The sequence below is a fragment of the Sceloporus occidentalis genome, unplaced genomic scaffold (genome assembly GCF_023333645.1).
Source record: "Sceloporus occidentalis isolate IW3139 unplaced genomic scaffold, rSceOcc1.0.p SCAF_97, whole genome shotgun sequence".
Lineage (NCBI taxonomy): Eukaryota > Metazoa > Chordata > Lepidosauria > Squamata > Phrynosomatidae > Sceloporus > Sceloporus occidentalis.
Window position 1 is genome coordinate 3,282,781 of NW_028317077.1, and position 23,041 is coordinate 3,305,821.

General features: G+C 39.8%; 1 protein-coding gene across 1 annotated transcript in view; it reads right to left on the reverse strand.

The window, feature by feature from the left end:
• Positions 1-5,466: 5,466 nt before the first annotated feature.
• Positions 5,467-23,041, reverse strand: part of LOC149284240 (collagen and calcium-binding EGF domain-containing protein 1-like) — a 137,768-nt gene continuing 120,193 nt past the window's right edge. Inside the window, exons 5-11 of the mRNA XM_089497008.1 lie at positions 14,990-15,127; positions 11,915-12,018; positions 9,996-10,116; positions 7,741-7,871; positions 7,618-7,653; positions 6,943-6,978; positions 5,467-5,700 (exon numbers count right to left, since the gene is read on the reverse strand). Coding sequence (XP_089353134.1) covers positions 5,467-5,700; positions 6,943-6,978; positions 7,618-7,653; positions 7,741-7,871; positions 9,996-10,116; positions 11,915-12,018; positions 14,990-15,127 — 800 coding nt within the window. The remainder of the gene's footprint in view (positions 5,701-6,942; positions 6,979-7,617; positions 7,654-7,740; positions 7,872-9,995; positions 10,117-11,914; positions 12,019-14,989; positions 15,128-23,041) is intronic.

A 23,041-nucleotide genomic window follows, 5' to 3' on the forward strand; every position in this document is an offset into this window, starting at 1 on the left:
GAAGGCTAATGCAGTAAGGGGATTTAAACACGCATGATATAGGCTGTATCTAAGGCAAGATCAAGGGCCAATTAAGACCTGAGTCAGTAAAAATGGACAGACCAGATGGAACAAATGGTTCTTATCTGCCGTTATATTCTATGTTTCTCTGGCACGTTCTAATATATATGTAACAATGAGCATTACCGGGAGCTCTCATTTTCATTCTCCTTCTACTGAAGATGACATCGTACTCCTCACGTGCAGTAGCACATTCCAGGCTTGAGATTCAGCGTGAGCTCGTGAGAATTTCTAGGTAAACACACATATATATATATATATATATATATATATATATATATATACACACTAACACACATACTGTGTATATATATATGTATATATACACATACACACACACACATGTTGCCTGTCCAGCAGATCCATAATAAAAAATATTTTATTAGAAAATCACCCATGCATGCCGGGCTCAATTGCCATTAAAAGAACTGAATACATATATGTAATTATTCCACGTGGTTCTTTGGTAATCTGAACGTTCAACCACGAGGTTCAGCCAGGGTCATTCCCGAGTGTCAAACTGGTTCCTTTTTGAAACCTGACAAGGGTTGTGGTTGAAGGACCTCAGTGTCTTCCCCTGCCGGGCTATAACTCCATGTACACGTCCATACCACGCACCAGACCTTAGGACACAGTATCGTCTAAAAGTCCCCAGTGAAAGCAAAACTGAGGTTCCTCCATAACCTACCTAACTCAACATGTTCTGTTAACTTCATGTTCACGTCCCAATACACTTATATGACCCCACTACCCATTTGTTGCTTCATTTCATATAAATCTGGAACAGTCTCATAAAGGGATCTTTTTGCCCATTGACCGACATACTCAATAACTCAGACAGGTCCAACGGGAAAGAGTCCATTGAACTAACGCTGGAATACACTCAATACTCTGATACTTTGTGTTAGCGGGAGGATTACATCATATAGACTTCTGCCCAAACGATGAAATAAATAACCACATGCAAGCAGACTATCTACGAAATAAATCAAAAGGACAAGCGTGGGCAACATCTGGTGAGTCCAGTTTAATAGGTTTCATAATTTAATAAAGGGTTTATAACTTTTCACATTTGCACAATAAGGTTACAAAGAATCACAACAGAAATATTACAATGATGGGTGCTTTTAGGAATGTAAATATTGATATTAATATCACCCCGTTTAATTTTTTTATGCATTCCAGAATAAGATATTTGGAGCTGAAAATGCTAATTGGATACAGATAATTCAGAAAAATAGGAACAGATCAAAATATTCCATGTCTTAACCCCTTGGCTGTACACATCTGAGACAGATATATATATATATATATTGCAAAAAATAATCCCTTTAATGGCGCTCTCTAGGGACTTCAAAAACAGTTTAAACGCTTTAAAGATAAAGGTTAGGTTTTAACTCGTAATCTCTGAAGGGTCGAGTTGCATCTTTAAAGGGGTTTGCTGGGTATAAATTATTCTGTTCCGCATGGAGCCAGGAACATGCCCCTTGTGTCCACCAAAGGAAGACGGTGAGAGGGTTATGGCAGGTAGTATCACCAAGAAATCAGAGCCAGAAGTTTATAATCCTGGAAACAATACATTGTAGTTGGGGAATTTATGTCCGAAGACACAAACACTCTAGATACAAGGATCTAAGTTCTTGATTGTCCATTTAATTAGTGACTGAGGGAACTGGAGTTTATTGTTCTTGCTCCGTACCTTCGAGGGGAAGCATGGACCTTACTCGGAGATTGGTCCCTAATGGCTGATCTTGGAGGGTCTCAAAGATACAGTGACCCTACAATGACCCATTACGGTGCCTTCATTCACTTACTTGGTAGCAGTTATAATTAACAAGATGTAATTATCCATGTAAAGGGAACAGTTGAATAAAATGAATGGGTTTAGGTCCATAGAAAAAGTTCAGAAAAAGGCTCAGAAGTTCAGAAACTTCGATTTGGGTATTTATTTAATGATGTTAACAAGGGCCTACTACAACTGGGTTCTGCAATCAAACTCGGTGGGACCCTCAGCGCATTGTTTCTACAAAATTCAACACTCAACGGTTAATTAACTAAAATAAAACTACTTATAGCTTGGACAGAAGGTGAAGATAATTAGTTTAAACTTTCATCATTCAGAAGCTGAGGTTGACACAACTTCAAGGTTTGAAAGAAATGCTATTTTCCTGCTCCAGCCCTCTTAAATTATTCTTCTTATCCTTCACTGAAGCAGAGAAATTATACTTCTTTCAGACACAATGTTTCAACTGGAAAGGTAAGTGTGATTTGTCTTTATCAGCAGCCCATGCCACCCCCGTTAGACCACCATAGACACACTGGGTGGACACTTGCGGCTTATGCTACCGACCAGAAAGTGATTTTCTCCTGAAGAAGAAGCATAAGAGACGAACTGAGCTTTTACAACCAGTGTTATCAGAACAAGAAATAATTACAAAGAAGAAAAGGGTTATGATGATACAGAAGTAGTCTTTACAACGCAAACATTAAGCAAATCAACCTTGAACTTGAGGCTGCTTCTTCAAGAACCTGGAAGTAATTATTACTTTAGCTCTCCAGAGTTACAACTGGGATCCGCCTATGTTACGTAGAAATAGTACACGCTTCACAAGGCCAACGATAAATGGATTGGCCGTTTAGTGACTGCAGAATGGATGATGCTCAACTTTATTAATGGTGGATATGCAGATTTCGAGGTCTCTATCGATGACTGCCCACTCCACACAAACGGGACGGTCTAAAGTACCCAAATGGGACTCATAAGTATCCAAGGGTGAGGAGCCCCTTACAGACAGATGAAGGAAAAGCATGACATGGAGGGAGACATCAAGGGATAAACTAGTAGTTTAATGTACAGTAGGGCAGTCTAGCAACCCCAGGATTTCTTTGTTTGGACTACACCTCTTATGATCCACACCCACCCATTGGATGAAGGGACTTTTAAAATCTCTAGACTTGTAATGAAAGTCTCCAAAACTTTGTATTGGTTATTTTCCTTTCTTGAGAACATTGCTGGGACAGAGACTAGAAACAGACATCCTCATTCCTAGAGGGCATGAGGTTTAGATCGGGTTACGCGCAGGGAGAGGAGACAGGAATATGCGGAAGGGTGAAGAATGGTTATAAAGTGGCAGGAATGGGTCAGGATGTTGCCGAGACTGGACAGAGTCCCCCCCCCCAAAGATTCAACAAACAGCATATTTAGCGATGTTAAAAAATGAAAGATGGCACAGAAGAGAACATCCGTCATCTTTGGAAGCAGTTATTGATTCTTAAAACTCCACAACTATAAGATGTTGCTCATCAGTCAGGGTTAAATTTAACATATGACAAACAAGTACAAATTTAGAAAAATACTTTATGTTTATAAAAAAAATGCTTACATAACTATATAGTGCATGAAATATTTTTGTATCTTTGGGGTTTTTTTTATTTTATTTTTTATTAGGTTCTAAGCATTTTTCGCGTTGTCAACGCAGGGTCCTGGATGTCTGGTGAGAGAGTCGGCTCGGCTCATATGCATCGTGGTCTGGCTCTGCTGGTGCCTCTCACCTCTCCATGGCAGACATAGCGTTAAGTACCATTTATAAAACAAAATAAACACATTTAACACACATTCAGGAACATGAATTTAGGACACAATGGCAACCTTTCTTCCAGAAGGGTCAGGACACACGAATCACGATAATTTCATATGAATGCAAATTATTTAGGATAAATGGTTATTTGTTGGGAATAATCGCATATAATTAGGTCAAAATCAAAATTATTTTTGTTTGCCTGCTTGTACATTTTAAGAACCACGTCATCTTGCAATCCAATTCACGTGTTATATAGCATTTTATTAACATTCACCCAATTAAAGGTGCTGTCCCACCTACTCTGCTGATTGTAACAAATTGATTTTAAGTGAAGTATTAGAAATATGATTACTAGTGCTGCTGCTTTCTCTCCTCATTCATAATTTTGATGGAAACATGTAATTGTCATGGGACACAAAAACAGGTGCTCATTGCTTATTGCAATAACAAATGAAAATGCTTCTGTGTTGCTCGTTATATTACTGAAAAAGATGACAATCCAATTATGTTTTATCTAAGTGGAACAGCAACTTTAAAACTAACTTGTGTGTGAAGGGGCTCCTATATAATATATATTTGTGCTTTTTTTTATTCTTACAGCAGGGTATGTCAAACTCTGGTCCTTGAGGGCCACACGTGGATCTTTTAGGACATAATTAACACTACTGTATAATAATACATAGGAAGTTGGCCAGCCTGGGGAGGTCATTGAAGCAATTGGAGAATTTATTAAGACGTCCATCTTGAAGCAGTCTTACAATGTGACTGTTGTTTTATGTGCACTTATATTTTTTGGTAATTCAATTTGGTAATTGAGCTTTTTATTTTTTTCTCTAACAAAAAAAAGGCGAAACAACCTAAATACCGAAACAACAGTGATATTCATGATGTTTTCTGATAGTTGTCGTTATTATTGTTTGGATAGACGGTAGAGATAAACCCTTCTGGGCTGCTACCTCCTTTACCATAGAGACCTGGAGGTCCTACTGCTGTGGCTAGAACTAACATCCAGACAGCGCCACCTGCTGGGGGAAACAGACACAGAAAATGTATCTCCCAAATGTTAACATTATGACCCACCAGCAAACATAAGGGCACATGAAATAGAACACATACAACCTCTTTATTCTCTGGATTACATATTAATTAGAATGTTTAAAAAATGTATTTTGAATCAAAATGCCACCACCTTTAATGTTTAATTTGACTTAATTCCTTTGTATTTTCATTGTTTTACATATGTAACCTTGCGGTTGTATTGCTGTGTTTGTAAATGCTCAATGTATTCTTTATGGTACAATATATTCAAAATAAATAATTCCGGCAAGATTATGGTGCACAAGGCCAAACCCGACATCCCTATTTTATAAATTGAGATTCTAGTGCAGTTTCTGACTCCAGACAGTCTCTTCCACTGTTTTTGTTCAGTTTTATAAGTAAAAGAAATGTGACTGCACTATCCAAATGAAACAAGAAGCCATATAATCTCCAGTTCCCACCCATGTATACTATCGGTCCTAGAGCACAGGTAGACAATATGCAGCTCTCCAACTACAAATCCCATGATCCTCTGCCACATGGCACCTTACAGCCAGATCTACATGGCAGCATATAATGGGAGTTGAATGTCATCTATATAACTGCACCAAGTCTACCCACATTTTAAGAGTACACTTCTGTACAAAAAAGCATTAGAATAATACAAATAACATTATTAACAATAGATTCAACAAAAAAAGTCAAAAATAGATACTCTTTACATTATCAGTGCATCTTTTTTATAAAATGAAAAAAAAAATATTATTTTCATCTGAACACTTCGGAGTTAATGGTGACCTTTTTTGTCTGTTCTTAGGTTTTTTGATACAGTTCTTTGTTTATAATCCTCCCCAGAACCAAAGTCCAAAGTATCATGGTGGTTGGAAAACTCTTGAGGCGAGGGGAACTCTTCTGCCGAAGAATGAGTCCGACGACCGAATACTTTGTCCTGCAGTTCCGCAATGTCGTTCCGGATGTCGGCCATCATTAAAAGCAAGAAATCAAAGGACCCTGGAGGACCCTGCAAATAAAAACATTTTTAATGATATGCAACCACTTATGGATATAAATATAAATATTCCATAAATAAAAATGAAAAAATAATAGAAATAATTACAAAAATATCATCATAATCAATGTATAGGTATAGGGTATATCTGTAAAAACAATATCTATACAATACATAGAATTTAGTATAAATTAGATAAATTAGTAGGGGTCTAACATAGTCATGTGTGCCCATAATATACTCATATGCACCCTAGAATGTCATCTGCTAGTTAATGTGTAATATATCTGCTGGGGGGACAACCAAGACCCCTCAAAACAAAATAAAGGAACTTGGGTCTAACATACTATAAGCACTTTCCTCCATAGATTCTAAAATCTCAACAACAAAAAAAGCCTCCCACATAATAAATGGATCCGATATATGCTTTGATCCAATATAATACATCATTAGGGTTAATCCTCTATTAGGTTATATAGAGCAACAACTGGTAAAACTGAACTGTCTGTGGGTCAGAACCAGTAGTTTGACGAATCCCAATTAACATTAGGCCACTACATTGTTTAATAAATAAAAAATACAAAAAAATAGGTCCAATTTTATGTTTTTGATTCAACCTTGTAGTGCATAAGTTTTTTGATTGTAAAAATACTTTTTGTTCCACCAGAATTACTGTGGATAACCTTTATCTGCCACTAACAAAAGCATCCATCTCGGCTGCCTAGTGATTTATGAACAGATAAAATCTTCAGGAGGCAGGATTGTTATGTTTTATTATTGTCAAAGTTGTCGGTGATTACATTTGTTTTATTAACTTTCAGAGAGTTACGATTCCACCATAATGCATCAGAAGACAGATATTTACAAGAAAACCGCTAGGACATTGTCCAAGAAACAGTCCAACAAGCATCACTGCAAGTTCACGAACCAGGTTCTCAGACGGGGAGAGCCATAAAAACAGAAACACGTCACCTGTGGGGACAACCACTTAACTGGCAGACCCTATCAAAAATGTCACCGAAGACCTAAATAAAAATACCATGCATCGGGGGGGCAGCGGTGTGACGGAGGCTGTTCGACTTAACTACCTAAACCTGATGCTAAAAATGTGCCCCCATAATCCCCCCCACAGTATGTAGGTCACTAATTTTATGGGTACCTGGGTGGTCCAAAAACGCTTAGATTTTTTTACACAAACTGTATGTCATGTGTTAGTTACGTGGTCTTTGCTTATAAGAAGTTGTTAAAACTTACTGGTAGTCCTCTTGGACCAGGAGGTCCTCTGTCACCCTGGAATAAACAAATACAATGTTATTATTCTAAAGCAGTATTGTGGGCATCAAGTTCCTGTTTTTTGAAGGTTTGCCCTTATTCCAAATTTATTAATGTTAAGTGTAAAACAAAAATCACCACTCTTATCTTAGACTTAATCTCCAAAAAAGATCTAGTTGTAAAGTAAAAGTAACTTTTAGTCGGGTAAATGATACGAGGAACATTAAGGCAATGTTTTGCAAATACATTTTGGTTCAGTGGTTTAGGTCATGCTATGAGGTGTATTCATTAACCCGGGGATTGCAGGAGGGCAGAACACTTCAGCTTCCTGATTACACTCTACATTATAAATTAACAAACCCAGGGAGCTTCTCCTCCAAGGGCTGGCCCTGCATAATGTATAATTAAGTCACTGAATGCCCTTCAGGAACTCTCGACACATTAACACTACTTTGTGCACGGTCAGTTTAGCTCTTTTTCCAGAAGAAGCTCAATGGAATTGGCCCTTTATGATAAATAAAGAAGTCCAAGAGCTGAAATCCTCAGTAGTTATAGGTTTCTGAATAAAACCCAATATATATCCCCAGCCGACCTTCATTTAGTGTTGGGTTTTGGCTGAGGAGGCAAGTCTACTGTGTAAAATAATATCAAATATACCTTAGCGCCGTCCTTTCCTGGTGCTCCTGTTGGGCCCTGGTGGACAAAAAGCAGAATGATTTAAAACAAAACACTTATAACAGAATGTTTAAAAAAAATCTAGAATATACAAATTATACGAACCACGGGCCCTCTTCTGCCTTGTTTAATGTGAGATATATCCGGAGTAGGTCCAATCGGTCCCATGAATCCTCTTGGACCTGGGGGACCAGGAGGTCCAGGCTGACCCGCACTGCCTTTAGGACCTGGTAATCCTTAGAAGAGAAAGAAAATCAAGGAATTACAGATTATTATTAAAATCCTAAAATACAGTGAAAGGCGCCTGGACTTGTAGAATTACAGGAAACGATGCTAACACCTGTTAATTTGGAACAACACCCATATTGCATTAAGAGAGGCAGACAGTACCGTACCTAGGGTGAGGACGTGGGGGGCAGTCCACGCTGGCTGTCACTCATCAAGGGGGTGCCACCAGGCCGGCATCGGGTGCACGCCCCTCCAGAGACAGACTATAATGTCTGCAGCTAGAGGAGCAGCCTGTGTTGGGGAGATCAAACAACTCCCTCTAACCGTCTTAAAATCAATGCGCCCACCGCAACGGAAGGAGACAGAATAAGAGCCAAAAGGAACAATGAAGTGGAGGCGAGATAGATAGAGAGAGAGAGAGAGAGAGAGAGAGAGTGTGGGAGTTATGCTGTACCATTGTCAATGTCCTATTCATTGTATAGTTTTGGGAGTTATGCTGTACTACCATCAGTGCCTGGCTCAGTATGTAGTGATGGGAGATATGCCCTAAATCACTACAAACACTATCTACTGAGCCAGACATTACATTATATGAATGTATATAGCACCAGCAGATTCCTTGGGAAGCCAGGCTGTTGGTAAATCCAGTTGCATTATCCCTGCTATTAGTAGACAGCATACAATGCCTAATTCTCCAGTTTAATATATAATACTACTACTACTACTTTTTTTAGGTTAAAAAGGACAACATATTCCTTAGCTTGTATAGTAGATGTATACAGAGTTGTGTACTGAGCATAGTAAAATAAAGAGCATAAGGTAGAAGAATGTTGTGAGATTTCCTATTAGCAAAAAATCCTTCCCTCCATCTGACTCTGTAGAGCAACACCGGAGTTTCCGCAGGTGGAATAAACTCATCGCTTAGCAGATCTTCCCCTTCAGTGTTGAAAATAACAATAGAATGTGTAAGTGAAAGTTGAATGCCTGACATGAGATGAACCAGAATTAATGAGCACGGAATTATTCTAACTTTTTCCAGACCCCTCTGTGGAATGTAAGCACGTTTTTTTTTTATATTTAAACATTAATGGATGGGAAATGTTAACATGTCATAAAAATTCTTAGACCAAGAACTGTTAGCTGGTTACGCGCCAGATGATCCAGCGACACCATAAAGCAAATCTATCATCAAAGGTTCCTAGAATCACGAGTATCTTTAAACGCAACCACAAATGGCATTGCGTAACTTTTTTTATTTCCAAAGTGCCAATTTGCCCTAAATGTGTTTGGTTGTGATTTGATATTTTGAGATTAACCACACATGGGATGGATTTTACAATCCTTGTTTTCCCAGTCTTCAGCGCAGATTCGGAATTTGAGCCCAGATGCCTCCAAATAAGTTAGCACCATTTATCCTCTGCATGTAGCGTCTTGATGCAGCTTTTGAAGTGGATTTGCCAAATGCACATTTTAGAGCTCAAGATTCTTAATAAACGAATGAAATTGGGTTTACAAATTAAAATGTCAATCATCTGCCAAGAAAAGATCTTTGGGAGCAGCTACCTTAACTGCTCCTTAACTACTAGATTATTAGCCCTAACGTCTCCTCTTGTTGGAATCTGCTTGGTTGAGAACAGAGTTGAGTTTAATTCAAGTAAGTAATTATTTATATGAGTTTTGCCATCAGCCGCCACATAAATCAGTTCATTGCAAAACAAACAAAGTAACAGAAAAAGTTGAGTATCAAGCCATTGCCGGATGAGATTTATATACGTAACAATACGAAATGCAGTGTCGACGGCCATTAATACATTCATTGTTGAGCTTGGCAGGCATCCAAGTGCAAAGGGCTCCCACTGGATATAAATGCTAAGTTTGGCCCGATTACATATTATTGAATATTCGTTATAATAATTCCTGGGGGGTTCACGGAACCCGAGAATTATCACGGTTTGGGTCACTCGTAGGGTGCTAAGCTTCTAAACAGATTTCTCTCGGCCAGTACCAAACCAAATTCCCCTTATTGAGAATAAATTACATGTTTTTGGATGCTTTCCCATATCACAGCGGCATTCTAAAACTATGTGCGTTTAGAATTCAGATACCGCTGTGTGTGATTTCATTAAGGTTACCTGGTGGTCCTTGTGCTCCTGGTAATCCAGGTGGTCCCTGAACATACATGGTGGAGGCCAACACCTTGTCGACTGTAATTTGTTTGCTTGATTCAGAAACGCTGTTTGGTAGCAGCGCTAACTAGAAAGTAATCAAAATAAGATTATGTTAATATATATATATATATAAATCCTATATGTGTTACATGTTTTCATTCTTTTTATATACATTTTTTATTATTTTTTTCACAATTGTTTTCCCCCTTTTTTTGGAAAAATGAAGAGCGAGAAACTGCAGAACTGTTTGAGTGGCTTAAAATGAAGCTACGATTCAATAATTATTTTTATTAAATTCATTTTTTACAACCGCTATCTATCTAAGGGATCCCACCTTTCAGCAATTTCCAGATGCAAATGTTATACAGCAACAGAAAAGTAATTAATGGTAAAATACGCTGCGTTATGGGTGTGCGCACACAATTCTTACATTTTACTGTAATGATTTCAGAGTTTCATGTTCAGAGATGTTTAGCTATCGGGGACAGGCCAAGAAAACACTCTTATGTTATAGCTCTTACTGCCACAAACCAATTTCCCCATAACCCATCATGTTTCAGCCGAACAGGATATAAGATTATAAAAACTTAATGATTTGTGAAATGAGCTGAACGTTTAGATGGCGCGGTTAGCCAACAGGATAAGCCTTTGGCAGGCACCTGTCTCCCTCAGCGCTAATTTTGGAGAGGTGGTCCCAAAAATAACAAATCATATGAAATAATATACCACCGCTGTTAGATCAGAATATTACACGTTTCTATTAACATATAGTTACTATATGATCTGTGTATTACCCTACATGGGAACTCCCTGGGTTAGAACCAGAGTCTCTGGATGAAGATCTGCTTCCCGGGTCTCCTGGTCACTCTTCTCATTCTCTTGATTTATAGCCACACCCACTCCAGAGGTAGGGTAACTAGAGTGGGTGTGGCTAACACGAGTGAATGAGGAGGGGAGCGAAGTTTAGCCACACCCACCCAATTCTCCTCCTACATCCAAACTGATTTGAAGCTATCTACGGTTTGTATGTGGCCTTTCCAGTTTGTTAGCAAACTGTTTGAATTGGGAAAAAAGACTTATGTTCCTTACGTTTATACAATTTTTAAGGAAAGATGAATATATCTATACAGTCAGATTGCAAAAACTGCAATTAATATTATATATATATATTATATAGTAATTACTGTACTTAATTTTTAATGTAAAACATTCAGGAAATGTCTTGTTTTTAACTAAATAACGATTTCCTGTTAGTAAATCTTTTGTACCTTTATCGTGATATATATATATATATATATATATATATATATATATATATATATCTTGGAAGAAATAACTCCCTGTAATGTCGTTATTATACTATTAATTGTAATGCAATTTATTATAGCATTTATCTGGACAGCATGGAGTGTTTTCTTGTTGCGGCACAATAACTAAGATAAAAAATTTTGCTGCTTGTTTTCAAGCCATGTTTGTCAGTTGCACTGAAGTCATTCGGCCCTATTAATGTAATAACGTTGAATATCTCCACTGATTCCTGGACACATTGGGCATTTGAACGTAATGATATCAGTATGGGAATCTTCCTTGCCAGAAGTGGGTGAGATGGCCAGTGGCGCGGAGGGCAGAAGCAGACTCTGAGCTGTGAACCAAGCCAGACTTAAGGGAATCGTTTATGTTATCTGAAAAATACTAAAGGGGAGAAGACATTTAAGGGAAGTTTGGCTTCGCCTCGAACTCCTGAGAATCCAAGTATCAGCCTGAGGTTGGATCATCAAACTGGACCCACAATTAATGGAGAACACTAGAGAGGAGGGACATCCCGGAGGAAAAGGGAGACATCAATATGAAATTGCGGATTGCTAAAAAAAACACGTTTGTACCTTTTGTTTAAGTTGTAAAACAGTTTGCTTTATCTGATGAAACTCCTTGCAAGTGTCAGAACAGACCCCGGCTTTCATCACATTGTTTGATTTCTCAAATTCTCCTGAAAAATAAAAATGTTTGTTAGCCTGGAATGCACTAATTGTTAACATCTTTAAGATGAAAATACTAAGTAGATACAAAAGTTATTTTCAGAATGTAGATTGAAACTATAGTTTTTAGGTTACACCCATTAAGCAATCAGTGATACATCGGAATTCCAGCCATTAAGCTAATGGGTGCCTGTTCTCCGTTACCACCACTTAGCCAATCACTAACAAGACGCTGGTGTTCATTTATTACCAGCTTGTTTATTCTCCTGGCCTGGGGTATGCATACAGGTCACTGAATGTGACTGAATGTGACTGAATATGACGTGACGACTAAGTTAGTAAATGGCCAATGTTATGGCCACTAAGACCTATTGGTTGTGGATAATGGATAAGTGGTAATACATGATGCAGTGGCAGATTCTAGTATCATCAATTTACTTTTCCTCCATTTTTGTTTCTGTGATTGTTTTATATATTTATGGAACATCAAACTATGTTTCCCATCCATCCACTCTCTTTCACTTATGGATCTCCCAAACCCATCGAGTCATGTTGGTGTACTTCTTTAAAGTCACATGTTCTCCATACATATGTAATATGGTCCAGTGATGTATTCGGGGAGGTCTAGAGGGCAGCAGCCCTGCTGCTCAGGTACAGACCCGTTGAGATCTTTGCAGGAGAGCTTCCCCCCCCCCCCAACCAGCTCAGATGCCTCCATAGACTGCATTAAAAGACACTGCCAGACATGGCACACTGGGATATATTGTCATCTTCTGTCACACAGTGTCTTAAATACACCACTGTTTACTCTGCTTAGTTAATCGCAAATTAAGATACATTTCTGGCATGTGGCCAAGACAAGTGAACTTACATAAAAGGTGAAAACCCAAGGCTTGAAACTGCTACATTTGTAGCAAGAGGTTCAATTAAAAAACTTGGATGGAGTATTTTCAATTGAACGCCGATACTTTTCCAGGCATAAATCCCCTGCACTACATGGACCTCACTAGTTAGTATAATTGTATTATAATACATAACTTTAAGAAACTGTGAAAATAAAGGTTTAACACATTTCTTAAAGATCTCAAGATATTTTGGATCTCTACAGATGTTTACAGCTAGTTTTACTAAATTGAATTTGATCTTAATTAGATGCCCAGAAGTTTACTTTGATCTTATTAGACTCACAGTGGTTCAGACTGTATCAGCGCTTGCTGTAATGTGGTTATGAGTTATCCTCACTAAATGTGTATGCGATTTTGAGTGATTAGTAGAGATTTTTCATATTTGTACCCTGGGAGCTAAATTGCTTACCGGTGAGTATGAATTTAGTGTAATCCTTTTATTTATAGATTCCATAGAGCTATAGCAATGTGGGGAACATACTAAATTAACAATAACATGAGTAAAACTCTTATGGGTACAGAAAGAGAAAAGTGGGCCCTGCTCTCGCATACTTAAATATTATGAGATGGGGGGGATTGGGACAGAAAGTAAGGGACTGCTTGGGCAAAGGGGGTCTCATTATAATAATAAGAAGTGGGTAAGAAGATGATATGGTGATATCACAGCTTGGGAAGCAAACAGGCTTGTCCGGCAATGCAGGTTGTGGGTATTAAGAGAAGATTGTACGTTTTTCCAAAGAGACAAGATTTAAGTGAGTCTTTAATGCTAGACTAAATTGGGGAGATACTGACAGAATGAGGTCGGGGACTCTACATAACAGGTATAAGAGTAATGGTGGGAGATGGGAGGAAAGAGTACATTTATAGGGCGGGGGGGACATGCAAATAGTCAGGAAGCATAACATTCAAAAAGCCAACATTCCACCATTTTGTATTACAAGTATCAGATCTATGGAGGACTGGACTTCATTAGCATAGCCATAAAGAGTCATCTCAGTGTGGTGTTTGAGCAGAGAGAGTCACCCAATATATCACATGACTGACAACAATGGCGGCCTCCTGGTCTGTAGATAAATGGCGTTTATTGGAAGATAAAACCAGGTTTTTGTTAATGTCGACCTATATTAGGGCATAAAACACTTTGTTTTATGCTCCGTGGGATCCAAAGAAATATATACATACTTCCATGAGGCAAATATTAAAGCCGGCCGTCACAAATCAAAGTAATTGTAACGACAGAGTACGGCACGCTATGAGAACGTGAAACAACCTCATGCATTTGGTTATCATCAAAAAAGAATTCTGTTTCGTATGTTGTGAAAACGCGTTAGCAATTTATTCTGTAACAATTAATAATATTTCCACAGCACGCGTCTAAGAATTGCAGGTAATAAATTTTACAAAATAAAACATCCCCCCAAAAATATAGCATTCCCCAAAAAGGCTGCGTTTGATCTACGTTAGAAAACATAAGCTATTATGTAGCTGGACAGATATTCATCTTAATTTCTAAAACAGTTCCAGACAAAGTAAATGAGATTAACTTGGATTATTTTTCTTTTTGTGAAGATATATGGAATTCCCAATGTTTCTGAGCTGACTTGGGTTTAAAAAAGGACGATGCGGGGAGCCGAACTTCGATCTTTAGATTGTCAGGGGAGTTGCTGCATCTTTCATTAATATTTATTCCAACTTTTATTTAACTTTCATTTTTTTGGCTGAATTTATCTAACCTTCCTAAATTATAATAATGGTCTTGAAGGCATTTTCTGCTGAAATGTAGTTTTTTTTTTCCCCTGGGCTTTTTTTTTAATCATGATCTTACTATTTTTTTAACAAAATAAAATAAATATGAAAATGGAAAACCAACATTATATGGAGAAACATTAAATATTATTAAGGATCAACCTTATAGATGTCATCAGGAGGTTGGTTCTTGCAGGCATCTCAATGGACCTCCAGCCAACATCCAGCAAGAAGGACCAAGATGTCCTACATATTCCATAGCTAATGCAGTGATTTTCTGTTTTTCTTTGTCTCATTTTAGAAAACAGGATAGGAGAGAAAGTATTCCTACCTTGAGATCCTTTTGTGCAAGTTTTACCATCCTCTTCCAGGACATATCCCTCCAGACACTCACATCTGTAACTTCCTGGTGTGTTGATACAAATTTGGGAGCAGACAGTCTCATTTTTGACCGCACATTCATCAATATCTAATGGTAAAAAAATACAAAGTTGTAAAGTTATACTGGTTAATATTTAACAAGATAATGGACCAAAGCAACCATAACAAAGCCAAGGGGAGGAATAATTGGAGACGCGGCACTGCTTCCAGAGCTTGGAACCAGTAACCCCAAAACTTGCTGTCACATCTCTAGACCTAGTCTGCCGGGAAAATTCCGACAGACCCAGACTGTGATTGGGTTCTCGGGAGTCCCTTTAATTATAGACACTCTGTCACCTGTACAAACGCTTCACATTCAACAACAAAACCTAAAAACATTCCAATATATTATTTTAACGCAGCTGATTCCGCTAGGCCAGGGGTAGGCAACCTTTGGCTCTCCAGATGTTGTGAACTACATTTCCCTTGATGCTTTGCCAGCATTATGACTGTAAGAGCATCATGGGAAATATAGTCCACAACATCAGGAGAGCCGAAGATTGCCTGCGCTGGGCCATAGAATATTGACACTGCCGGAAAAGCTGGACTCAGTACAGACCTATATTTTTGTAATACGTATTCAGCTAAAGGCTTTGTTATAGAGTTCTTGTTCTACTCTAGTGCTGTTACACCAGGAGCTAACAATTCACAAATGCGGTCTTTAGTTAAAGCTGAAACAGGTTATGGGGCCAACAAAAACACAGATGAACATGAAAAGTCTCCGAGGTCTCTTTTTCAATTGAAGTTCTTATCTGAACTCTACTCTTAAACCAATATACATATTTTTCTTAAAAGCAAATGCAGCATGCCCCCTAACATTTCAGGGGGCACAGTATTAATAAAGGATTAATATCACTACATTTTCAGTATGGAATATCACAGGGTACCCGACAATGTAATGTAAGAACACCATGAGAACTCGCAGATATGAAGTAAATGGTGAATTTCACAATCACATTTCACACAGACAAACTGAATATGTTTGAATAAAATAAATAATTATATATGTAATCAATCAGCCATAACATTCTGATCACTGACAGGTGAAGTGAATAACACGGAAAATCATGGCACCTGTCAGTGGGGGGGGGTATTAGGCAGCAAGTGAACATTTCATCCTCAAAGTTGATGTGATAGAAGCAGGAAAAATGGGCAGCGTAAGGATCTGATCGGCTTTGATGAGGGCCAAATTGTGATGGCGAGATGACTGGGTCAGATCTTCTCCAAAACTGCAGCTTTTGTGAGGGTCCTGGTCTGCAGCGGTCCAAGAAAGGAAAAGTGGTGAACCGGTGACAGGGTCATGGGTGGCCAAGGGTCATGGATGCCATGGGGTCAAATGCAACAGACGAGCTGCTGTAGCTCAAATTGCTGAAAAAGTAGATGCTGGTTCTGATAGAAAGGTGTCAGATCTGCGTACGGGACAGCGTAGCCGCTGACCAGTCAGGGTGCCCATGCTGACCCCTGTCCGCTGCCGAAAGCGCCTACAACTGGACCACAGAGTGGTTGGTCTGATGAATCACGTCGGGTGCGTCGCTTACCTGGAGAACACGTGGCACCGGGACGCATCCATGGAGGCCGCACCTCGCAACCTACAGGACTTAAATGACCTGCTGCTAATGTCTTGGTGCCGAATACCACAGCACAGCTTCAGAGGTCTACTGGAGTCCATGCCTCGACGGGCCAGGGCTAGTTTGGCGGTGAAAGGGGAACCTACACAATGTTATGGCTGATGGGTGTGTGTGTATATATATATTATTATTATATATACATACAAGAGGGTGTTTAGGTTACTCTCCCAAGATATTGCTGCTGTGTTTTTACACTCTACCTATGTACAATACAGATGGAAACGTCTCCAACCTCAAACAGTCCTTACATGAACTGAATAATTGAACCATCTGTCCAACCGCAATGTAGTCACTGGATAATACGGGCGTGAGGCATGGGAGCGTACGTAACCAAGCTGTACAACCTTGGAAGTGATTTTTTAATCTTATGGAGATATCAGATTTCAGTACTTTCCTACAGAGGGGATCTTGCTTTTTATGAGACTTTTTGTAGTGGTGATTGACTTCCCGTGGCTGCCAAACCCGGCACATCATACATTCATTTTTATATAGTATATCAATAACAGGATCTAATTTTTCACCGGAGAGTAGTTTTCACCAGAAGAGTGTAGCACTTAACCAATATATCCCTATTATTATTATCTCAGAGCTGAAAAGGTTCCCATCCATTTTTACTTGGCTTAGATTGTTGCAGAAGCCCGTGGACAGTATCTTGTGCTTTTCTTAAAAACATACTTCCTAAAGGAGATCAGGGATAAGCCAGATAAAGAAAAACAAAGTATCACAGTTATTATTATTATTGTATCTAGCACAACAGGATCCAAAGACAACATACAAATAGAACCAGCGCAGGGTCACCATGTGAGCCTACAGCTTATTTAGCGATCCACGTGTGTTTTAAATTAGAAATGAATTCTAGGGAATAATAAAAGGACTCAGCTGTTTAACTATGTAGGTGCCAGACGGTAAAACAGGACAGTGGTCCTCTGGTGGATATTTCTGGGAAAAGAGGCAGCTGAAACAGGGCCAAGAGTTGGAAGAGAGTTGTTCTCCTGGTGGTCTACAGAACTTTGTCCAAAAGGTTGAACAGTTATGGGCTGGCCATCTGACAAGCCAGCAAATGCCCAACAGGCCTAGATGGCTGACATCATTTACCTTTGCAGCCGGTCCTGAGGCTGACCGTCTAATTATATGCACATATGGCAGATGCGCAAAACAAGACCGATGCGCTTCTTTTTCCTTTAGGCCGGTCTTTTAGGGTGGGCAAAGATGACACAGGCAGACTGTTGGGGGGGGGGGGGGGCTGGCAAGCTGTTTAGTAAAGATGGAGCAGGCTGGCTGTTTGGTGGCAAAGATGGCAGAGACAAGCTGTTTGAAGGCAAAGATAGCACAGACAGGCTGTCTGGATGCAGTGACAGGCTGTTTGGGGCAAAAATCTCACAAACATGCTGTTTGGGGCTAACATGGCACTGGCAAGCTGTTAGGCAGCACAGACAAGTTGTTTGGGATAAGATTAGCATAGACAATTTGAGGACAAAGATGTCACTGATAACCTGTTTGGGGGGCAAAGGTAGCACTCACAAATGTTTGGAAACAAAGGGGGCACTGTGAAGCCGGGGGGGGGGGGGCTGGAAAATGTCCGCACCGGGGCCCTGTGTTAACTTGTATGAATTAATGAAAATTATTGTTAAATATTGTATCAATAGGAATGGGGTCAAGCTAAAGGAAGGCTATTAATATGGGGAAATAAATATGGTGCAATATGGGGTGATAAAGGTAGGGGTGGAAATGTTTCTGAGAAGGAATATGGTTACGGAGGTTTGAATATGGTGGTTGGGGGATAATGATTGTGGTTGGGTACTGGGATGAATTAGGATGTTAGGGGTATGATGATGGTCAGGGGCAGCTCTACGCTAACACATACATACATACATACATACATACAGCCATGGGAATTTTGTACTTAAGATTTGTTTCTTCCAGTTATACGTACTATATTGGTGCTCCTTCTCAACTATATATGTCTTCAAATGTATCTTCCTCATGGCTAACATGTCCTTCAAATATACTTTAAAAGTGCATGGTTTGTCCCTATTCTGAACAAAAAAATATCTGTGCTGGGACTGACATTCAATCACTTCCAGGGCTGGTTTTAATTCCAAGTCTGGCCCTGATGAGACAAACACAATCATTTTTATGCCAGAGATTGTAGCTTCCAATAAAGAAAATATCCAGAATATGATTTAAAATTAACCATCTGTTTCAGACAGTGCCCAATATCCACGCGTCTTAAAGATTTACACGGCAACTTGGGAAGCAGTTCGTAAAACAGGAAAGCCCAAACGGACACCAGAACATGTTATTACATCATATGTCATTGGCTTCAATAACATAATCAACCACATATATCTGAAACCCCCAGAATACCAACATGATGTAATCAGCTACCATCTATATTAGTAACAAAAATAAGGGCAAGAAGGAACTAGATGCAAGACTTGAATGTTCTGAGTTCCCAGATGTTATCAATTTTCCTCTGCACGAATATTGACTTTTTAAGGGCTTACAGCAAGGTTACCCCAGGTTGGCAAAAAAAACCCCATTTTATTAGGGAGAACCTGGAGTAGGTTGTAGCTGAAAGATCTCAGTGTGTGTATGTGTGTGTGTGTGTGTGTGTGTGTGTGTGTGTGTATATGTGTGTGTGTATGGCAGTGAGTAACCACAGAACCAAAGCCTACAAAACACACTCCAGAATTAAAGGTGTATGAGGTGGAAGAGCTGGCTGGTTATGGGATCCAAGTCTAGCTTACGAAAAAATGCTCACAGGCTTCCATGTGATGGCAATTAGCCCAGCCACAAATGCTGTATATTGTGGAGTATTGCGGGGAGATGTTGAAGATAGGCAGATTTTGTTTCCTACTGTTGCATTTGTGACCCAAACCCAAATCGTACGGATTGCCTTTTGTGATTTGTAACGTGATCACTGAATACCATCTGAAAAGTCTACCCTGTCTATATGGTCCTTCATCAGGCACACGGTCTGTGAAACCGCTTTAAAGGGATAGAAATATCGATTAAAATCACAAAAAAATGTAAGGTGTATATAAAATGTAATCTCTAGCTACTGATCTTCTGGTTAGGTGTGAGGTTTTTCAGGAAACTCTAATTGTAGAACACTAGCAGCTACAAGGATCCGTTTGAGGGATACGACAGATGACATCATTTTTCTGCAATTAGCTTGGCACAACTATTCCTGTTCTAATTATACAATGTGTCTCCCTGCAAATAATAATAATAATTAAAATATTTGTGCTTTGCTATCTGGCTCTGTGGAGGCCGCTGTCCCAAACACGCAGTTCTGAATCTTGGTACGACCTCTAGATGGCAGTGTGACTTTAGTACAGGAAGCCCCGAGCTGGATCAGTGATACTCTATGACAGACCTGGGCAAAGCACGGCCCGCGGGCCACATCCGGCCCGCTGAATAGCTCGGACCGGCCCGCAAAGAGTGTCCTGGTGACTCACCAATGAGTCCGGTGTCCCCCCCCGCCCCGGTCACTTACCTTAAACTCCTGTGTTGGAAGCGTTTGTCTCGGGTGCCGGCGCTTTACGCTGGGCGCCGGCATATGACGTCAGACGCCGGCGATCAGCAGTGAAGCGCCGGCACCCGAGACAAACGCCTCACGCTTCCAACACAGGAGTTTAAGGTAAGTGACCGGGGCGGGGGGGGGAGATCCTGAGAAGGGGGGGTTAGGGAGTTAGAGGGGAGATACTGAGAAGGGGGGGTTAGGGAGTTAGAGGGGAGATACTGAGAAGGGGGGTTAGGGAGGGAGGTCTTACTGTGTGTGTGTGTCTTACTGTGTTTGTGTGTGTGTGTCTTACTGTGTGTGTGTGTATCTTACTGTGTCTGTGTGTGTCTTACTGTGTCTGTGTGTGTCTTACTGTGTCTGTGTGTGTCTTACTGTGTCTGTGTGTGTCTCACTGTGTCTGTGTGTGTCTTACTGTGTCTGTGTGTGTCTTACTGTGTCTGTGTGTGTCTCACTGTGTCTGTGTGTGTCTTACTGTGTCTGTGTGTGTCTCACTGTGTCTGTGTGTGTCTTACTGTGTCTGTGTGTGTCTTACTGTGTCTGTGTGTGTCTCACTGTGTCTGTGTGTGTCTCACTGTGTCTGTGTGTGTCTTACTGTGTCTGTGTGTGTCTCACTGTGTCTGTGTGTGTCTTACTGTGTCTGTGTGTGTCTCACTGTGTCTGTGTGTGTCTTACTGTGTCTGTGTGTGTCTCACTGTGTCTGTGTGTGTCTTACTGTGTCTGTGTGTGTCTTACTGTGTCTGTGTGTGTGTCACTGTGTCTGTGTGTGTCTTACTGTGTCTGTGTGTGTCTTACTGCGTGTGTCTTACTGTGTTCATAGCTTATTCAGTTATTGTAATAAATATTTTAGCCCATTTTTTAGCTCAAAATATTTTTTCCTTTTTTTTCTCCTCTAAAATCTAGGTGCGTCTTATCAGCAGGTGCGTCTTATAGAGCGAAAAATACGGTATGCACTCCGAAGCCTTGTTCATTTTGTTCACTTCTGTGCTGTGCTAATAGTTATTCAGGCCTTACTTATTCAAGCACCTCTACCAATGACGTAGGCTTGAATAACTTTATTAAACAGCACATAAGTTAACAAAATGGACAAGGCTTCGGAGTTTGTAGTTTGTAGAGGTCTGGCCCTCTAAAACCATTCCAATTTCTCATGTGGCCCCATGGGAAAATTAATTGCCCACCCCTGCTCTATGACGTTATGGGTCTCCTTAAATTGCATGTTCTGTAAAGATACATTACTACTGTTATCGGCAGCAATGGGCATTTTCATTTACATTTTTAATATAGTTTATGCCTGAGCTGATCATTTGCTGGTCTCTATCTCCAACTCCCATAAACCTCATCCAGGACATAAAAACCTGCCCGTGAAAACCTCATCCCTGCTTTTTTATGTCTAAATTTTCCACTTAGAGATTCTACAGATAGAACGAGTGATACATTGATAGCATGTAACAGAATCCGGTTCTAAAAGGGAATTCTTGGTGGAAAATATATTTTTACGTTTCACATTTTTTACTTTGTCTGCCAAGGAGGTTCTGCAATGTATTTAAGTGTAAATATCAGATATTTGTTCTTAAAATGTTGACTTATCCTGAATCCATAACTAAGAGTGCATCTGAGTGGTGCGACAGGTTGTTTGCAGGTACCGCCCACGAGGAGTCACTTGGGAATTTCTGCAGGCTACAGGAGAAGCAGCAAATTCAGAAATAATAACTCACTATACAAACATTTATTTTCTAATCATTTTCGAAGGGCTGGCCTGCATTTAACAGTGATTACATAATATTTCACTGAAAGATTCTCTTTAAACATTCCTTCAATCTGCTAGCGACATTTCAGCAACACTGCTGCACAAATCACACTAACATATTTCCATCCAAAGTCAATTCAGTTTATTTCTGTTAAGCATTCGTTTACTTAAACCAAGAATTGTAAAAATGCCATTCATCAAGTTACCGAAATACACTGTAGAACCCAAGTAGAATGCCCCTACATGCCCCTACAAAATGAATACCCCAGGTTCATATCCTTAGCTAAGAGAACAGGGCTGCTATATAACCCAATTGTTTAAAAGAGACAATTTGGTCCCTAAGGTTCTTTCTCATTTTAAATGCAAATTTAGCTACCCTTTGCATAGGCTGCAATTCAGAAAAGATGACTTTTTAGCTCTATTCTGTTTTTATAGTAGCAAGAAAATGAATGTTTGGCCCTCATTTTCCTTGTACTTGCCAGCTGCTATTAAAGCATACTTAAGTATGCTGCTGGTGCATTCTACATGATGGGGCATGAAAAAGGGGAAAACATTGGGGCTACAGACCGTTAGGCACCTGACATAATTATAGGGGTAACAGGGGGTACAGACTCTTAGGCATCTAGCATAATTTTAGGGGTAACAGGGGGTACAGCCCCTTAGGCACCTGACATAATTCTAGGGGTAACAGGGGGTACAGACCCTTAGGGATCTGGAATAATTAAAGGGGTAACAGGGGTACAGCCCCTTAGGCACCTGACATAATTATACGGGTAACAGGGGGTACAGACCCTTAGGCACCTGACATAATTATAGGGGTAACAGGGGGTACAGACCCTTAGGGATCTGGCATAATTAAAGGGGTAACAGGGGTACAGCCCCTTAGGCACCTGACATAATTATAGGGGTAACAGGGGGTACAGACCCTTAGGGATCTGGCATAATTAAAGGGGTAACAGGGGTACAGCCCCTTAGGCACCTGACATAATTATAGGGGTAACAGGGGGTACAGACCCTTAAGGATCTGGCATAATTAAAAGGGTAACAGGGGTACAGCACCTT